The 14,712-nt window shown below is 40.7% G+C and overlaps 2 protein-coding genes across 6 annotated transcripts in view; one reads left to right on the top strand and one right to left on the bottom strand.

Moving 5' to 3' along the window:
- ankrd44 (ankyrin repeat domain 44) overlaps window positions 1-7,622 on the top strand; it is a 29,953-nt gene extending 22,331 nt beyond the window's left edge. For 2 of the 3 annotated variants that reach the window (XM_086123994.1, XM_086123993.1), the window contains exons 21-28: window positions 247-469; window positions 539-626; window positions 1,366-1,449; window positions 1,614-1,759; window positions 1,849-1,931; window positions 2,472-2,554; window positions 2,636-2,727; window positions 3,713-7,622. In XM_086123994.1, coding sequence (XP_085980120.1) covers window positions 247-469; window positions 539-626; window positions 1,366-1,449; window positions 1,614-1,759; window positions 1,849-1,931; window positions 2,472-2,554; window positions 2,636-2,727; window positions 3,713-3,978 — 1,065 coding nt within the window. In that variant the 3' untranslated portion in view covers window positions 3,979-7,622. The remainder of the gene's footprint in view (window positions 1-246; window positions 470-538; window positions 627-1,365; window positions 1,450-1,613; window positions 1,760-1,848; window positions 1,932-2,471; window positions 2,555-2,635; window positions 2,728-3,712) is intronic. The other variant, XM_086123995.1, reaches the window with a different exon arrangement.
- Window positions 7,623-9,418: 1,796 nt separating this feature from the next.
- Window positions 9,419-14,712, bottom strand: part of pikfyve (phosphoinositide kinase, FYVE finger containing) — a 30,224-nt gene continuing 24,930 nt past the window's right edge. For all 3 annotated transcript variants that reach the window (XM_086123631.1, XM_086123629.1, XM_086123630.1), the window contains 5 exons: window positions 12,441-12,544; window positions 12,247-12,375; window positions 10,976-11,237; window positions 10,827-10,901; window positions 9,419-9,820 (listed from right to left, as the gene is read on the bottom strand). In XM_086123631.1, coding sequence (XP_085979757.1) covers window positions 9,705-9,820; window positions 10,827-10,901; window positions 10,976-11,237; window positions 12,247-12,375; window positions 12,441-12,544 — 686 coding nt within the window. In that variant the 3' untranslated portion in view covers window positions 9,419-9,704. The remainder of the gene's footprint in view (window positions 9,821-10,826; window positions 10,902-10,975; window positions 11,238-12,246; window positions 12,376-12,440; window positions 12,545-14,712) is intronic.

Here is a 14,712-nt window from a genome sequence, read left to right as displayed (position 1 = left end):
ACCACACTCAACATGGACCAGAGGAAGCGGAGGAGAAAGTGCTCTCAAAGATTAGAAAGAAAACTTTAGATAAGCAGGGTAAAAGTAAAGGCGGTAAGACCATCTCCAAGCAGTTTATGTACAGTATGAGCTGCAATGTCAATCTAATCCTCCCAGGGCCTTGAGAATCAGTCGTGCTCGATTACATACAATCCGTTCAACTGCATTACATTTATTAGCGATGGGTTTTTACACCAATATTTGCAGCTACTATGTGGCCAGGAGGAGTGCGTCCAGTGCCTGCTGGAGCAAGAGGCGTCCATCTTGTTGGGCGATGCTCAGGGTCGCACTGCCATTCACCTCGCGGCGGCAAGAGGCCACGCCTCCTGGCTGAGCGAGCTGCTCGGCATGACCTGCCCCGAGCTCGATTCGATGCCTCCACTCAGAGACCACCAAGGCTATACGCCGCTGCACTGGGCCTGCTACCACGGTTGGTGTTTGGACGTCGAGGCCAGTGGGCGTAGCCGCATCTTTCTAATGTGCGTTTGTGTGTGATTAGGTCACGAGGGCTGTGTGGAGGTTCTTTTGGAGCAGAAAGGTTGTCGCTGCATTGATGGGAACCCTTTCACGCCTCTGCACTGCGCTGTGTAAGTACGCAGCAATTCAGGCACCGTTCTTATGTGAATCTTGATGTGTTCTCATATTTTTTTTCTTCATGGCTCTATAGGGTGACATTTAGAATGTGTTCCTGTAAAGGTTCCCAATTGTAACAGAAGAAAGAAACAGAAAAAGGCAAATAACGAAAGATTGACTTGGTGATTTCAATTTCACACTTGTGCCAGTAATTGTCGAAGTTTACATGCAGTCAGTACTCAGGCTAAGGTCAAAATGTCAGTTTCTGTTTTTTTGCACGCGTTCACACGGCCTTTCGAAATTGGTATACTGCCAGTATTCATTTTTTGAAAGCGTTATTGACAGGGTAGTCGCTGACGTCACCCCAAAAGTTTGCTTCTACGTAGTTGCCACAAGGGGAGTGGCAACGCACAAGTTCAGTCTCAATGAATCTCTTCAGCTCACTTCAGCATAGTTCCTTGAGACTGAGATGCCACAAGATGCCACCAAAGCACTAGTTTTGTCCAAATGAAAGTCTTGAACTCACTTCAACATAGTTCTTTTATACCAAGATAACACTAAATGGTGAAAGTATTACTTAGGTTTCTTTGGAAAGTACAAGGTAGGTGAGTTTTTCCCCAAAACTCTGCAACTAGGGGAATTTGTGAATACTGGACTGTGAATATGCGGGGGTTCACTGTACGCAAGTCGTAAAAAGTGATTCTTCTCATGTTTCCCATGAGGCCAAGTTCAACGAGTTTGCCGTCTTAACAGGCTGAATGACCATGAGGCTTGCGCATCATTGCTGCTGGAGGCAATGGGATCTGACATCGCCGGCTGCAAAGATGCTAAGGACAGGTGTGTGTGTGTGTGCGCGCGCGCGTGCATGTTCTTCTCCTCCAGTTTGCTTAGTGCAGTGCTCTTTTTCTTTATTAAAACACATAACAAAAATGTTTTTGTGGGTCCTGGAATAGATGAATATTAATGGAATTTCAATGGGCTCTTCCTCTTTCGTCCTTCAGGACACCTCTCCATGCGGCGGCCTTCTCGGGTCACGTAGACTGCGTCCAGCTGCTCCTTTCCCATGACGCGCCAGTTGACGCTGTGGACCAATTGGGTCGCACGGCGCTGATGATGGCGGCCGAGAAGGGTCGCGTCGGGGCCCTTGGTATGCGTTGGACTTCCCGTTGTGTTGGATGTGTTAACAAAAGCGCATTTTTTTTCTTGAATTGTTTTGCGTGTGTGTGTCCTGTCCAGAGGTTCTGTTGAACAGCACCAACAACTGCCTCCATTACACCGATAAAGACAGCAACACTGCCCTGCATCTAGCGTGTAAAAATGTAAGTGTCCACTAGGGGGTCTATCGGACACCTCATCAAAACACATTGAATTGCTAATCGACTTTATGAAACGTCATAGCTATAAATTACAACGCATGGTAATATCCACATGATGCAAATAGTATGGGTCAGAATTAAAACGAATGCATTAAAATCTCAAAAATATGATGTGCTCTAAAAAAACTAAAACAAAGACATTTCTTGAAATCAGCATAAACACTACATTCATGGATACATAAATAAGAATAATAATAAGAAAGTCTTTATTCATCTCACAATGGAGAAATTCCCAATTCACAGCAGCAAAGTTATGAAAGGAAGAATGTAGAAAAACAAAAAGTATAGGAGCTGCTGTAAATGCAGCCACTAAAGCTTGATAGTGGACATTTTTATCCCGTGTTTTGAACTCTTGTAAAGTGTCTTTGAGTACGATGAAAAGCGTTTTCAAAATTAAATGTATAATTATTTCTTATAAAGCCATCTGTGATTAAAATTTGCTCTTAACCTGTCTAACTCATTAGCGTATTTGATCACTTCTAGGGAAAGGAAGACTGTGTCCTGCTTATTCTGGAGAAATTGCCCGATTCTGCACAAATCAACGCCACAAACGCTGCGCTACAAACGTGAGTTTCTTGCGGGCGAAACGGGGGAAAACAGCCACACACAAAATTGACACTGCCTCTAACAGTATCAAACCTCATCAGGCCTCTCCACTTGGCGGCTCGGAGTGGACTAAAACAGGCAGTCCAGCAGCTTCTGTCCCGAGGAGCCAACATTCAGACGGTGGACGAAAATGGTAGGATGGACCTGGCTGGCCCGGCAAGACGCATCTGCCTTTGTGTGCCTGCTAGTTTCCCCGTCAATGTTCACTTTAGCTTTTACGCACGCATTTACTTTTTTTATGGGGGTCCCCACTCAGCTTTTCGGAATTGTTCACTCAAAGTACAGCTGTAGTCGCGCTCACGGTGTGGAGGTCGTGAGTTCGATTCTGGCTCGGGCCTCCCTGTGTGGAGTTTGCATGTTCTCCCCGGGCCAGCGTGGGTTTTCTCCGGGTATTCGGTTTCCTCCCGCATTCCAAAAAAACATGCATGGCAGGCTGATTGAACACTCTAAATTGTCCCTAGGCGTGAATGTGAGCGTGGATGAATATTTTTCTCTATGTGCCCGGCTGGCAACCGGTTCTGCCCGAAGACAGCTGGAATAGGCTCCAGCACGCCCCCGCGGCCCTTGTGAGAATAAAGCAGATTAGAAAATGGATGGATGGATGAAAAAAAAAAAATCTTGTTAATAATTATTAAATACACACCCTGCAATACGGTACTTGAATTATCACAAAAATGATTACTAATTGTAATGAATGCAAAATTATTCATGAGCCATTGTTGAAATCTTCAATGTCAATCGAGTCGAAGGTGCTGGTTTGCGTCTTTTGAGTTGACCAAGTGCAAGTTGCGTTACAAATGGTGGACAAAAGTTCTTCCACAGCAAACTCATCCAGGCGTGTCATTAAGGAGCGTCGCATAAAGTAGGACACATACAAACGTCTTGCTAAGATGATCAACTGGGAACTAAGCGGTCCTCGTTGATTAAGAAGTGACCTAATATTTTTGCCCATCTATTGCATGCCTGAACTGTGCAGCCCCACCTTTTTATGTTTGTGCGCCGCTGAAACACTAACACGAATGCCGCCTCGTCCCTCTTTTTGTCTCTCGCTTCGCCATCTCTGCTTCCCGGCCATTTTGTGCCCCCCCCCCCCCCCCCCTTCTGTCTCTGTGACGCAGGTTTGACCCCCGCTCTGGCTTGCGCGCCCAGCCGCGAGGTGGCCGACTGCCTGGCGCTCATTCTGGCTACCATGATGCCTTTCTGCTCCCCTTGCAGCTCCGGCGCCCCCTCCCCTGGCGCCCTACTGAGGCTGCTGCCCCCTAAGGTGCACAAAGACCGTGCCGCGGCCGCCGCCCCGCGGGACCAGCGCCGCGCCAGGAATCCCTCCGGACCTTCCAGTGAGGGCACCACAGAGAACGACTCTGAGGATTCGGAAACTTTCTGACCCTTGCCGGTTGGCGGGATTCTTCTCTTTGCCCACTTTCCGAGGAGAAGAAGTTGAGGCGTGTCATTTGCATGTTGCAGTTTCTCCTTTCTACACACGGGTGCTCAAATCCAAATTGACCTCGGTACTCGGCCCCGGGGCGGTGGCACGACTCGCCACCCGGTCGGTTCTGTCTTTACAAGCGAGAAGAAGCCATTTTTGATGGTCTTTATTTTGTACAAAACAAAGTGAAAAGGTCAATGTGATTTTAGCTGTTTTAGTTGATATTTTTGTTTCATGTGCTAAATAATCAGCTTTTTACACAATAATCATCATAATGTTGATACTTAATATTCACTGGAAAGACGTGGCGAAGGCACTGGGTCCATTAACGTTTTATTACAAAAAGAGGTTTAGTCGACTCGTTCCTTGAAACAAAAATCTGAGTGGTTATAATATTTCAAAACACAGAAAAGGTAGTGGTCATTTACCAAGAATATTTTTTTATGCAACAAGTTGGCGTATTATGCCAAAAGTCACAACTTCATGACAAAGTTGAAGATAATGAAGAACGTCAAAAATCACTTGCCAGAAGCAAGTCAAACAGTTCATCACTTTATAAGGTCATGAAATTATGAGGAGAAAAAAAATTGCTCATTATAATTGTTTTTATTAGATTCTACAAAGTCCTACTTTTACAGAAAGAAAAATCGTAACTCTGTAATTTTACAAACATTTGATTGGGATTTAAAAATTCACTCAAGTTGAAATATTACAACAAAAAAAAAAAGCAATCTTGATTTTGCAAGAATAAATGTAATTATAGTGAGAAAGCTGTCATTTACAAGAAAAAGTCTTACGCCAAAAAGAACAAAGTCATAATTTTACAAAAAGTTGAAAAATGAGAAAGTTAGAAATGGCGAGATAAAAAAACGTTGGCGGAAATATCGTTACGAGTGTACGTTGCTTTTATTTATTTTATTGTTACTTGAAGCACAAACGGTGACCGGTTGTGTCGGAAAGATTCCCAAAATGTGTGCACACATTCTTGCTTTGACATTTGCGAATCAGGGTTAGCCGAGGTTAGCCTCTTGAAACAAGACAAAAACTTTGCCGAAAAACATTCCCGACATCGCGCAGGTTCTCCTGACATTTCGAAATGCATTTCTTTTGACACGATGGTACACACAAATTGCCAGCACTTGAATGGAAAGCCTCCGCGTGACGACCTACCAGCAATGTGCCATTAAATGTGTGCCTTGATGTCTGCTTTTTTTTTTTTTTTTTAAATCAACAATTTTTACTGGAAAAAAAGATAAATAGTACATAAACGTTCAAATGTCACCCCAATCACAACTAGCACATTTCATTGTCGTTATTGATGTGATGGGTGTTGGGACTCTTACCAAGGAGCATTACGGACACACACACACAAAAAAAAAGCCGTAAAATCCTGTGAACGGCGCAGAGCAGTGAATAATGTGGCCCCTCCCCCAGTCACCCTAAAAAGATTTTTTTTTTCGAGTGAATAAGAATGATGAAAGATATACCAATCAAGTGTAATTGGTTGTCAATCCAGGTTAAAAACTCTCGTTTGCCATACCTCTGATTAAGGTCGTTCAAAAATCATGTTTTCGAAAATCTTGCACTTCACGCACTTTGGAGTAATTTAAGTAAGGTGTATTTTTAAAATGGCTTTACTTTGCTTTTCAGTCTGTTTAACGCTAGAACTGATTTTAAATGGACCGTATTTTCCGCACTAGAAGGTGCTTCGGAGTGTAAGGCGGACCTTCTTCAAAGAACGCCCAGTTTTAAAACTGTTTTCATATATAGGACGCAGGGCATTACAAGGTGCATAGAATAGAAGCTACAATAGTGGTTGCGGTTGCGCAGTGCTAAATACTTGATGGAGCTATGCTAAAGGGAATAGAATACAATACAGCTTTATTTATGTCGAGCTTTCACAACCGCTGCAGCTGTAACAAAGCCCTTTACATAACATTTAAAATACTAAAAAAATGTGAATATTTATCCATGTATAAGGCGCATCGGATTATAAGGTGCACCGTCGGCTTTTGAGAAAATTGAATGCCTTTAGGTGCGCCTTACAGTGCGCAAAATACGGTACTTTTAATTACAATATGTGAAGAAAATGTGTTTATATAATGCGCTATAAATCAGTGATTTTATTATTATTATTTTTTTTTAAACCCGAGGTACTGTCAAGCTTCTGTTCATTAATGTGAACATTTTTTATTTATACAGCACTGTATAATTACCCTCCAAATTTGGGATCTTTTTAAATTATTTTTAAATAAGTGTTATTCACAGGATTTTCTAGTAATTAAAAAAAATGTAATGTGAAAAAAAAGAGTCTGAATATTATACATAATATTTTTCCTTAGCGGCTAGGCAGTACCTGAGACATCTACCAGTAGCTAGGCTCTAGCTACTGGTAGATGTCTCGACAATGAGAACATTTTTCATTTATACAGGACTGTATAAATGTCGCGCTCTCGTTTACGCCAACATCATGGTTGGGATCAAATTTTTTGTGTTTTGTTTGCAAAAATAATATTTTATACATGCATGGCAGGCTGATTGAACACTCCAAATTGTCCCTAGGTGTGACTGTAAGCGCGAATGGTTGTTCGTCTCTGTGTGCCCTGCGATTGGCTGGCAACTAGTTCAGGGTGTCCCCCACCTACTGCCCGAAGACAGCTGGGATAGGCTCCAGCACCCCCCGCAAACCTAGTGAGGATTCAGCGGTTAGGAAGATGAATGATGAATTAATATATATACTGTATATATATATATAGATAGATAGATAGATAGATATTTTGTATGAGATTTTAATTCGTTAATTTTACCAAAACATTAGATTTTTGAACTGTTTTTTTTTTCTTTCCTTTTCAGTGTGGCCCTAATGCTCCTTCGTACACCTTCCAAATCTGTTACTGCAATTCCTTCTTGGAAAGTCTTGAGTATGATACTTGCGTGTGTTTTTGTCCATTGTTTTGACAAAGACGACAAACAGACTCAGCCTGACCCGCAGGGTTTCGAAAGCAAGCATTCGCTATCCGATCAAGTAAAGCCAAACAACTACTAGAATAAACCAAATGTTCCTTCCTTGGAGATTTGAACAGCAACATGATGTAAATGACTGTCGAAATAGCTCCAATTGTTGTGAGTTTTATCAGTCATTTTTATGTGAATTAAAAAACAACTCAATTGTCATTTGACAGTGACAATACAGTATTTCAATTTAAATTCAGAATTTTTTTTCTGGGCTATGAGCTGATGGACATATTTGTTGGTCGTAAAATTTGTGAAGGCGAAACTGCTGATATGAGTACTGCGCTCTTTTGTATCACGTTGATTTCCAAGCTTTGTATAACTCTTGGCCATACGGACACATTTGTTTTGTTTTTTTGAAGAAGAACCTAATTTAATGCATAATACATGTTGAAGTGTGTGAAATGTGTGGTTTTAATACAAATAGGAGCTTCACGAGTCGGGACAATCGTCACTCTGGGTGATTTTCAAAGCAGTTCCTGATGCAGTACGACCACCCTTCGCCATTTTTATATATGAATGGTACACTTTGGAAAAACAAATTAAATAAATGTGCTGCAGTTTTGCTTTTGTCTTTTTCTCACTTAAAATGTCTCTTTGTGATTTTTTTTCCATATATTTTAAAAGGATCTTTGTCCGCAATGGTAGTCTATTTTTAAAAAGTAGTTAAATCTTGCAAATTACTCTAGATTGATTTTCTTGTAATTTCCCGCTTAGTTGTAGAAATTTGTGAAACGTTATATACTCACTTATTCGCTGATTTATTTCAGTCACCAATAATTGTATTCAGTTTTTTTTGGGTGTGGGGGGGTTTATTTGTTTTTTTGTTTTTTTTTGGGGGGGTGTAACTTTTTTTTTCAAATGAATTTCAGTGGGCATACAATTTCATTATTTGCGGACCCTATCATTGTACAGTATATATTTTAAAATTACTTCTTTACTTCAGCTGTGAGTACTATTAAATTTATTATTATTATTACTATTTACTATTAAATTTACTATTTACTATTATATTTATCTTCAATTGTAATTGTCACACTCCAACTTTAACATTTTGAGGCTTTATTCGGTAATTTCAAATTTCAACTAGAAGTGTACATAAAACAGAAACTCATTTGGGTACCATTAAAAAAACGCATTTGGCAAAACATTTATTGTATTACTTTCCTCAATTAAATAGATATCCATCACTACTTTCTGAACTGTTTATTCTCACGAGGGTCGTGAGTATGCTGGAGCCTATTCCAGCTGTCTTTGGGCGGTAGGCTGAACTGGTCACCAGCCAATCGCCGTGGACAAATGTATAAATGAATCTAAATTTATGTACTCATTTTAGGAAAATATGATGCTTCATGCAGCATGTAAAAATATTTAATTGAAATACTTCCTGATTTTTCTAACTACATTTCAATTAGAATTTCTGAACCAATAATTAAAAAAACAAAAACAAACAAACAAACTTAAATGTACAGTCCTTGCCCAAAGTAAAGGAACAGACAATATTAAAAGAAGACTACTGCATTCTTCATTGGAAATACTTTTTTCCAGGCCTTTACTACAGCCTCTTTCAGTTCTTGTTTGTTTCTGGGGGGGGGGGGGGGGGGGGGGTTCCCTCTTCATTGTCCTCTTCAGGAGATTAAAAGTATGCTCTATAAGGTTCATGTTCAGTGATTGACTTGGCCAGTCTTGACCTTCCACTTTTGATGAAGTTCTTTGTTGTGTTGATAACGAGGGCCTTCACCGGCAGTGTCACTGACTTGTTGCATAATGAAACCTTTCCTGATTTGTTTGAATGCATTTTTCTGTAAATTGCCCGACAAAATGGGTTTGTCGACTTCAGAATTCATTCTGCTGCTATCATGATGAGTTACATCCTAAATAAAGACGAGTGAGCCCGTTCCAGAAGCAGCCATGCAAACCCAAGCCATGCCATGACCGCCATCATGCTTCACGGATGAGCTTGTGTGCTTTGAAGCCATTCATAGTTTGGCCTTTGCATCCATTTTGAAGCGGGTTAATCAGTCCATACAACTTTGGTACAAAACTTGTGTGGCTCATCTCTTCTTTGTAAAATCCAAGCTGGCATTCCGATTCTTCTTGCTGATGAGTGGTTTGCATCTTGTGGTATGGCCTCTATATTTTTTCTGCCCCAGGTCTGAATGTATATACTTAGCATTTTAATAAATCAATTTTAGGGGCGGGGGGGAACACTGCCTAATAAATGCGACAAATATTACAGGACACTTTATGTAAATGCTTGGTGGGCTGGATTAAAGAATGCAGTGTACCATTTTTATGTTCCTTTGGCCGTTCTTTGCCAAGACTGCTCAAACATAAATTATTGCCACCCCCCCCCCCCCCCAAAGAAATCATACGTACTTATAAATCAATGTTAACAATGTTTTAATAGTTACATCATCTCTGTACATATTCAAACTTTAAATTACAGTAGCAAACTATAATGACAGCATCATCAACGGTCCACAAGATAAAATAATGACTGATTTCCACAAAAGTGCACTCATAAAAAAAAAAAAAAAATCTGGAATATCGCTTGTGTTGTACGGAATGGTGACATGCTTGTCTGTTGGTAAATACAATTTTATAAAATGCTCTCAGTTTACATGAAATATTGAACCTTGTTTTTCAAGCATCTCAGGGGTGTGTCCTGCTCAACAGTTGACACCCAATCCAGTCCAGTGGTCGGGCACCATGAGGAAGTATTTGTCCATGGCCTCGCAGAATCGGGCGCGGTACAGCTCGGGCGACACCACTGTAGGCATCTTCCCTGCAGAATGACATTGTGGTGATTAGTTACAGTTGCTCGAAAAAGAATGTGAACACTTTGGAATTAGAGAGATTTCTGCATAAATCAGTCATTGAAAGGCCAACTCATATTGCAAGTAACAAGATTAGACAAACACAAAGACAAATAAATAAAAAATTAGTGAGGCATCCAGGCCCTGAGTAAGCAAAGCAGTCCCAAACTATGAAACTTCATGGTTGGGATCAAGTTTTGATGTTGGTGTGCTGTTCCTATTTTCTTCTACACAGTGTAGTGTGTTTGCTTTCCTCTATCCACACAATCATTTGCAATTACCACTGTGGAGCATCTGGGTGCTTTTTTGCTAAATTCAGATATTTTATCTGTAAGTCTTCAGCCTACATCAGGGCTGCCCAACCAGTCTATCACGATCAAGCGGACTGGTCCCAAGTCGATCGCAAGGGGTGTAGGGAGAAATGGGAAAAAAATTAAAAGATTTATGTGTCTGTGTTATGAATATTATATATTGTTGTGTTACTGTATACTGCACCCAAAGCATCATTCAGTTTCAATTTCACAAAAGGTCACCTTTAACCTACAGTGGCACATGACCTGCATCACCGAAAGTTGTTAGCGGTCAGCAGTCTGCAATTGCAGCTTGCGATCAGAACTGTTGCGATGCATCTTTTTTAAATTATTCTCATTCCAAGTTTCATCTGCAATTCACCGATGGCACTGGCAAAGAACGGGAATCTGAAGCGGCAGGAGAAGTATTTTACAACAGTACACGTGAGCTACAATAATGATGTTCTGCACTAGACACACTGCAAAAGTGCATCCCATGCCTCCGTGTCAGGTCTGTACTCGGGTAGGCAGTCATTTCCTCGTCACAAACTGTAAAACTTTTGGATCTACTTTATTTTTCTGTGTCATCCCGAGATTGGTGACCACCTCTGTTTGATCTTCATTCAACGCGAAAAATGAGCTTAGGTTTGAGTAGCGCACCGGTTTAATACAAAGCGAGCCCTACCTTGACCTCCCAGAATTCCAGTGGATTTCACGACCATCTCCAGCTTTTTATCCCAAGTGAAAGTCCTGATGTAATCTGTGAAAGGAGACACCATCTGAGAATGCGACAAAAATGACTTTAGCGCGGCCGTTACGAGTTCTTTTTTTTACCGATGATCCCGACCACGAGCTGATCGGTAGTGTCGTCGCGTCCCACCAGCAGCGAGTAGTCGATGATGAGGTGGCTGGACAGGAAGTAGGCGTCGCTGTGAATGGCGGCGCGCAGCACCGACTTGCAATGCGAGCGGATGTACAGCGGGTTGTCGTAGATGAGCTTGAGCAGGTTCTCGTCCAGCAGCACCACCTCGCAGCTCTCCTTGCCCGAGTCCGTCTTCACGTTGCGGTTTCGCAATGAGCCCTTTAGATCGAATACCTTGCAAGGGGCAAGGAGGACATCTTAAGTTCTCATTCATTTGTACTGCGCCAAAACGAGAACTCGATTTACTTTGACAGAGCGGCCGACAATTGGCATTTGTGATAACCAACATTGGTAGGCAGCCGCAGTAAATATTCAATCCTGACATTATCAAGGACTTATTTAGTTTATTATTATGTGTAAATAAGAATTATATTGATTTCAAAGAACACCAGAACCAACGGTGTACCGTATTGGCCCGAATATAAGACGGCCCTGATTATAAGACGACCCCCTCTTTTTCAAGACTCAAGTTTGAAAAATGACTTTTTGAACACCAAATTAATTTTTATACAGAAAATAATTACAGTACATCTGAAACAAATGATTCTAACAATATATTTGAGAGAAAAAGTATGTTATTTTGCCTCATTTAAATCTTAATATCTGAACATTTAAATATGTAAACCAAAGTGCAATCACATTCGTAAATGAATGGCTTCTGGTTTTTGAAATGTAAATCACATCATAACTTCTCAGCTGCCGGTTAACCTGGCCGATCTTCGACCCACTTTTCTCTAGATTGTCGCTACGTTTCTCCATTTTCTGTTATCTCTTCTATTATTTTCTTCTCTTTTCTTTCTTTCCGCTATTTTTCTTCTTCGTGCTACTGCTATTTTTATTTTTATTCTTATTCTTCGTGACGGGTTCACTTTGGCCTGGGGAGTCAAGTTCAGCATTCGCTTCATTGATATCTGGCGCCATCTAGCGTCGTGAATGGGTATCATGTCTAGACCGCGAATATAAAACGACCCCCACTTTTTCAGTCTTATTTCAATGCAAAAAACACCGTCTTATATACGGGCCAATACGGTATATCGATTTCAAAGAACACCAGAACCAACTTTGTCATTTTGAATTTCACACCAATGTCCATCGCGTTCAACTATTTGAACGCTAAGGGGCTACCATGAGGTAGCCCCATGAAAATAAGATTTTCCAGGACATTTATCCAGACTTGACTTACCTGAGCCATCTTGCGTCCATAAAAAAGGTTTTCCATCACAAGCAGGTCCAGTTTCTTCTCAGTGTTGTTCTGAGAGTTCTTGTAACCGATGCGATAAACGCCGAGAATCTTCGCCAGAGCAGTCGGCCTCTGTGACACAAACGTATTGGTCAACAGAGAGAATACGTGCATATTTGCTAGCTTGTGATGCACACCTTCTGCTGCACAGCGCCGGTGATGTAGGTAAAGTAGTGGGGAGCAAAGTCCAGGAAGGATTGGACTTCCAGTCTGGGCATCTGCTTCAGGATGAAGCGGTCATCTGAAACAGAGAAGGACACCAAATTACACCAAATTAGAATAAATCCCAATTTTGTTTCAGATGTGTCCCACTATTAATTTAATGTATGAAGCATTAATTGGTCTTATTCAAAAAGCTGCTATTTATGTATTGCATATATTGTTAGAAATAGGGAATACATGTTTTAAACAAACTTAGAAGCATTTAAACAGATTAAAATGATATCACTATTACTCAACAGCGGCGGAAAGGATATCTCAAATCGCATTATTTTTCTACATGAGCAAAGTCTGGTGATATTTTGGCAACAAGTGACAAATGATATTGGTACAACATGAACATTGCAAAGGCGAGTCAGAGTCTGCAATCGAACCAAATAAACCATGGACTACTTGACACATGCTCTTTATTACAAAATGATAAGTTATTTTTGTGTGTCTTCACCCATTTTGGAAATGACCAATCTACTGCCTTGTGTCTTCACCCTTTCAGGGACAGCGGTTACCGTATTGGCCCGAATATAAGACAGCCCTGATTAAAAGACGACCCCCTCTTTTTCAAGACTCAAGTTTGAAAAAAGACTTTTTGAACCCCAAATTAATTTTTATACAGAAAATAATTACAGTACATCTGAAACAAATAATTATGACAATATATTTGAAAGAAAGAGCATGTTATTTTGCCTCATTCAAATCTAAAGTGCAATCACATTTGTAAATGAATGGCTTCGGGTTTTTGAAATGTAAATTACATCATAACTTCTCCTCAGCTGCCGGTTAACCTGGCCGATCTTCGACCCACTTTTCTCCAGATTGTCACTACGTTTCTCCATTTTCTGTTATCTCTTCTATTATTTTCTTCTCTTATCCTTGTTACCGCTATTTTCTATTTTTCTTCTTCGTGCAACCGCTATTTTTATTTTTATTCTTCGTGACAGGGGTTCACTTTGGCCTGGGAAGTCAAATTCAGCAGCTATCTGGGGCAATCTAATATCGTGAATGGGTATAATGTCTAGACCGCGAATATAAGACGACTCCCACCTTTTCAGTCTTATTTCAATGCAAAAAACACCGTCTTATATTCAGGCCAATACGGTACTACAACGGACAGTTTATCAGGTTACAGGTTGTATGAAAGGGTTCATGTCTCTATTTCGGTACCCTAACAATGTGGTACACATAATGGCTGCTAAAATAAACAAATAAAAGGGTAATTGTCTTGGTCCATAGACAACATAAAATGTCCACAAGTAAATGCCATGACTCTCAAATTAATTAAAGTATGGAGTTTTACAACATTTTGTAAACAGGTTCCTTGCACAGTATTAAAAAAAATCATCTTGCAAGATGTGGAAAGGTTGTCTAATGCTCATTAACATTCCAGTCGACCAAGGGTGTCAAACTCATTTTCGCTCAGGGGCTGGACCGTTAAAATCATGATATACAGTATAATTTAAAAGAACTGCTGTCAATATTGCCCATTGAGAGTCAAGTTTATGATAAAAGCGCAGTAAAATAAGTTTAGAGACGCATTTTACTTGTGTCGTGTGTACAACTAACACCGGCCATTTGGCGACTCTGTTTATTCAGTTGGACTGTACTATTTTTGTACTTTACCAAATCATCCCGCGGGCCGGATTAAACTCGCTTGCGGGCTGGGCCGGCCGTACCTTTGATACCCCTGCAGGTAGACCCTGATGTGGTTGTGTGGACGTTAGTTAGCTGTCGAGCCAGCCTTGTTTTTTCCCTTTTCTCTTGATATAAATTTTCATTCAGCGCTTATTTTTTATTAATTGATAACCAGTTAACCTCTCCTACATCGTGGTTCATCTTTCAGACCTCTGCTACAGTATGTGGCTGTTTCTAAGCAACCATTTTTAAAAATTGGGTTTTTACAGGCAAGTCCGAATTTAGAGTTGCGCGCTTTCGGTGTAGCAGACTTTTGTGCCACAACATGCCATGCAGCACTGAGCTCTCCTGGATGTACAGTAGATGCAGCGTAATCAAGCAATGAGAAGAAGCAGAGAGGTCCACTACTAAAAGAGAGAATATAAGCCTGTGGAGTATACAGTATTATTTGGGTGTTCAAATATACAAAATGTAATTCTCTTCTGTCGTTTGTGATGTTGATAAAACTACCTATGCTAGCTATGCATCGATGTTGTTATGGTAGCATTAAACTAGTGGACT

This window comes from Hippocampus guttulatus, chromosome 11, assembly GCF_054856545.1.
Source record: "Hippocampus guttulatus isolate MCC_2025c chromosome 11, RoL_Hgut_1.0, whole genome shotgun sequence".
Classification (NCBI taxonomy): domain Eukaryota; kingdom Metazoa; phylum Chordata; class Actinopteri; order Syngnathiformes; family Syngnathidae; genus Hippocampus; species Hippocampus guttulatus.
The sequence above is the reverse complement of the archived record's forward strand: the minus strand, read 5'-3'. Positions and strand labels throughout refer to the sequence as shown.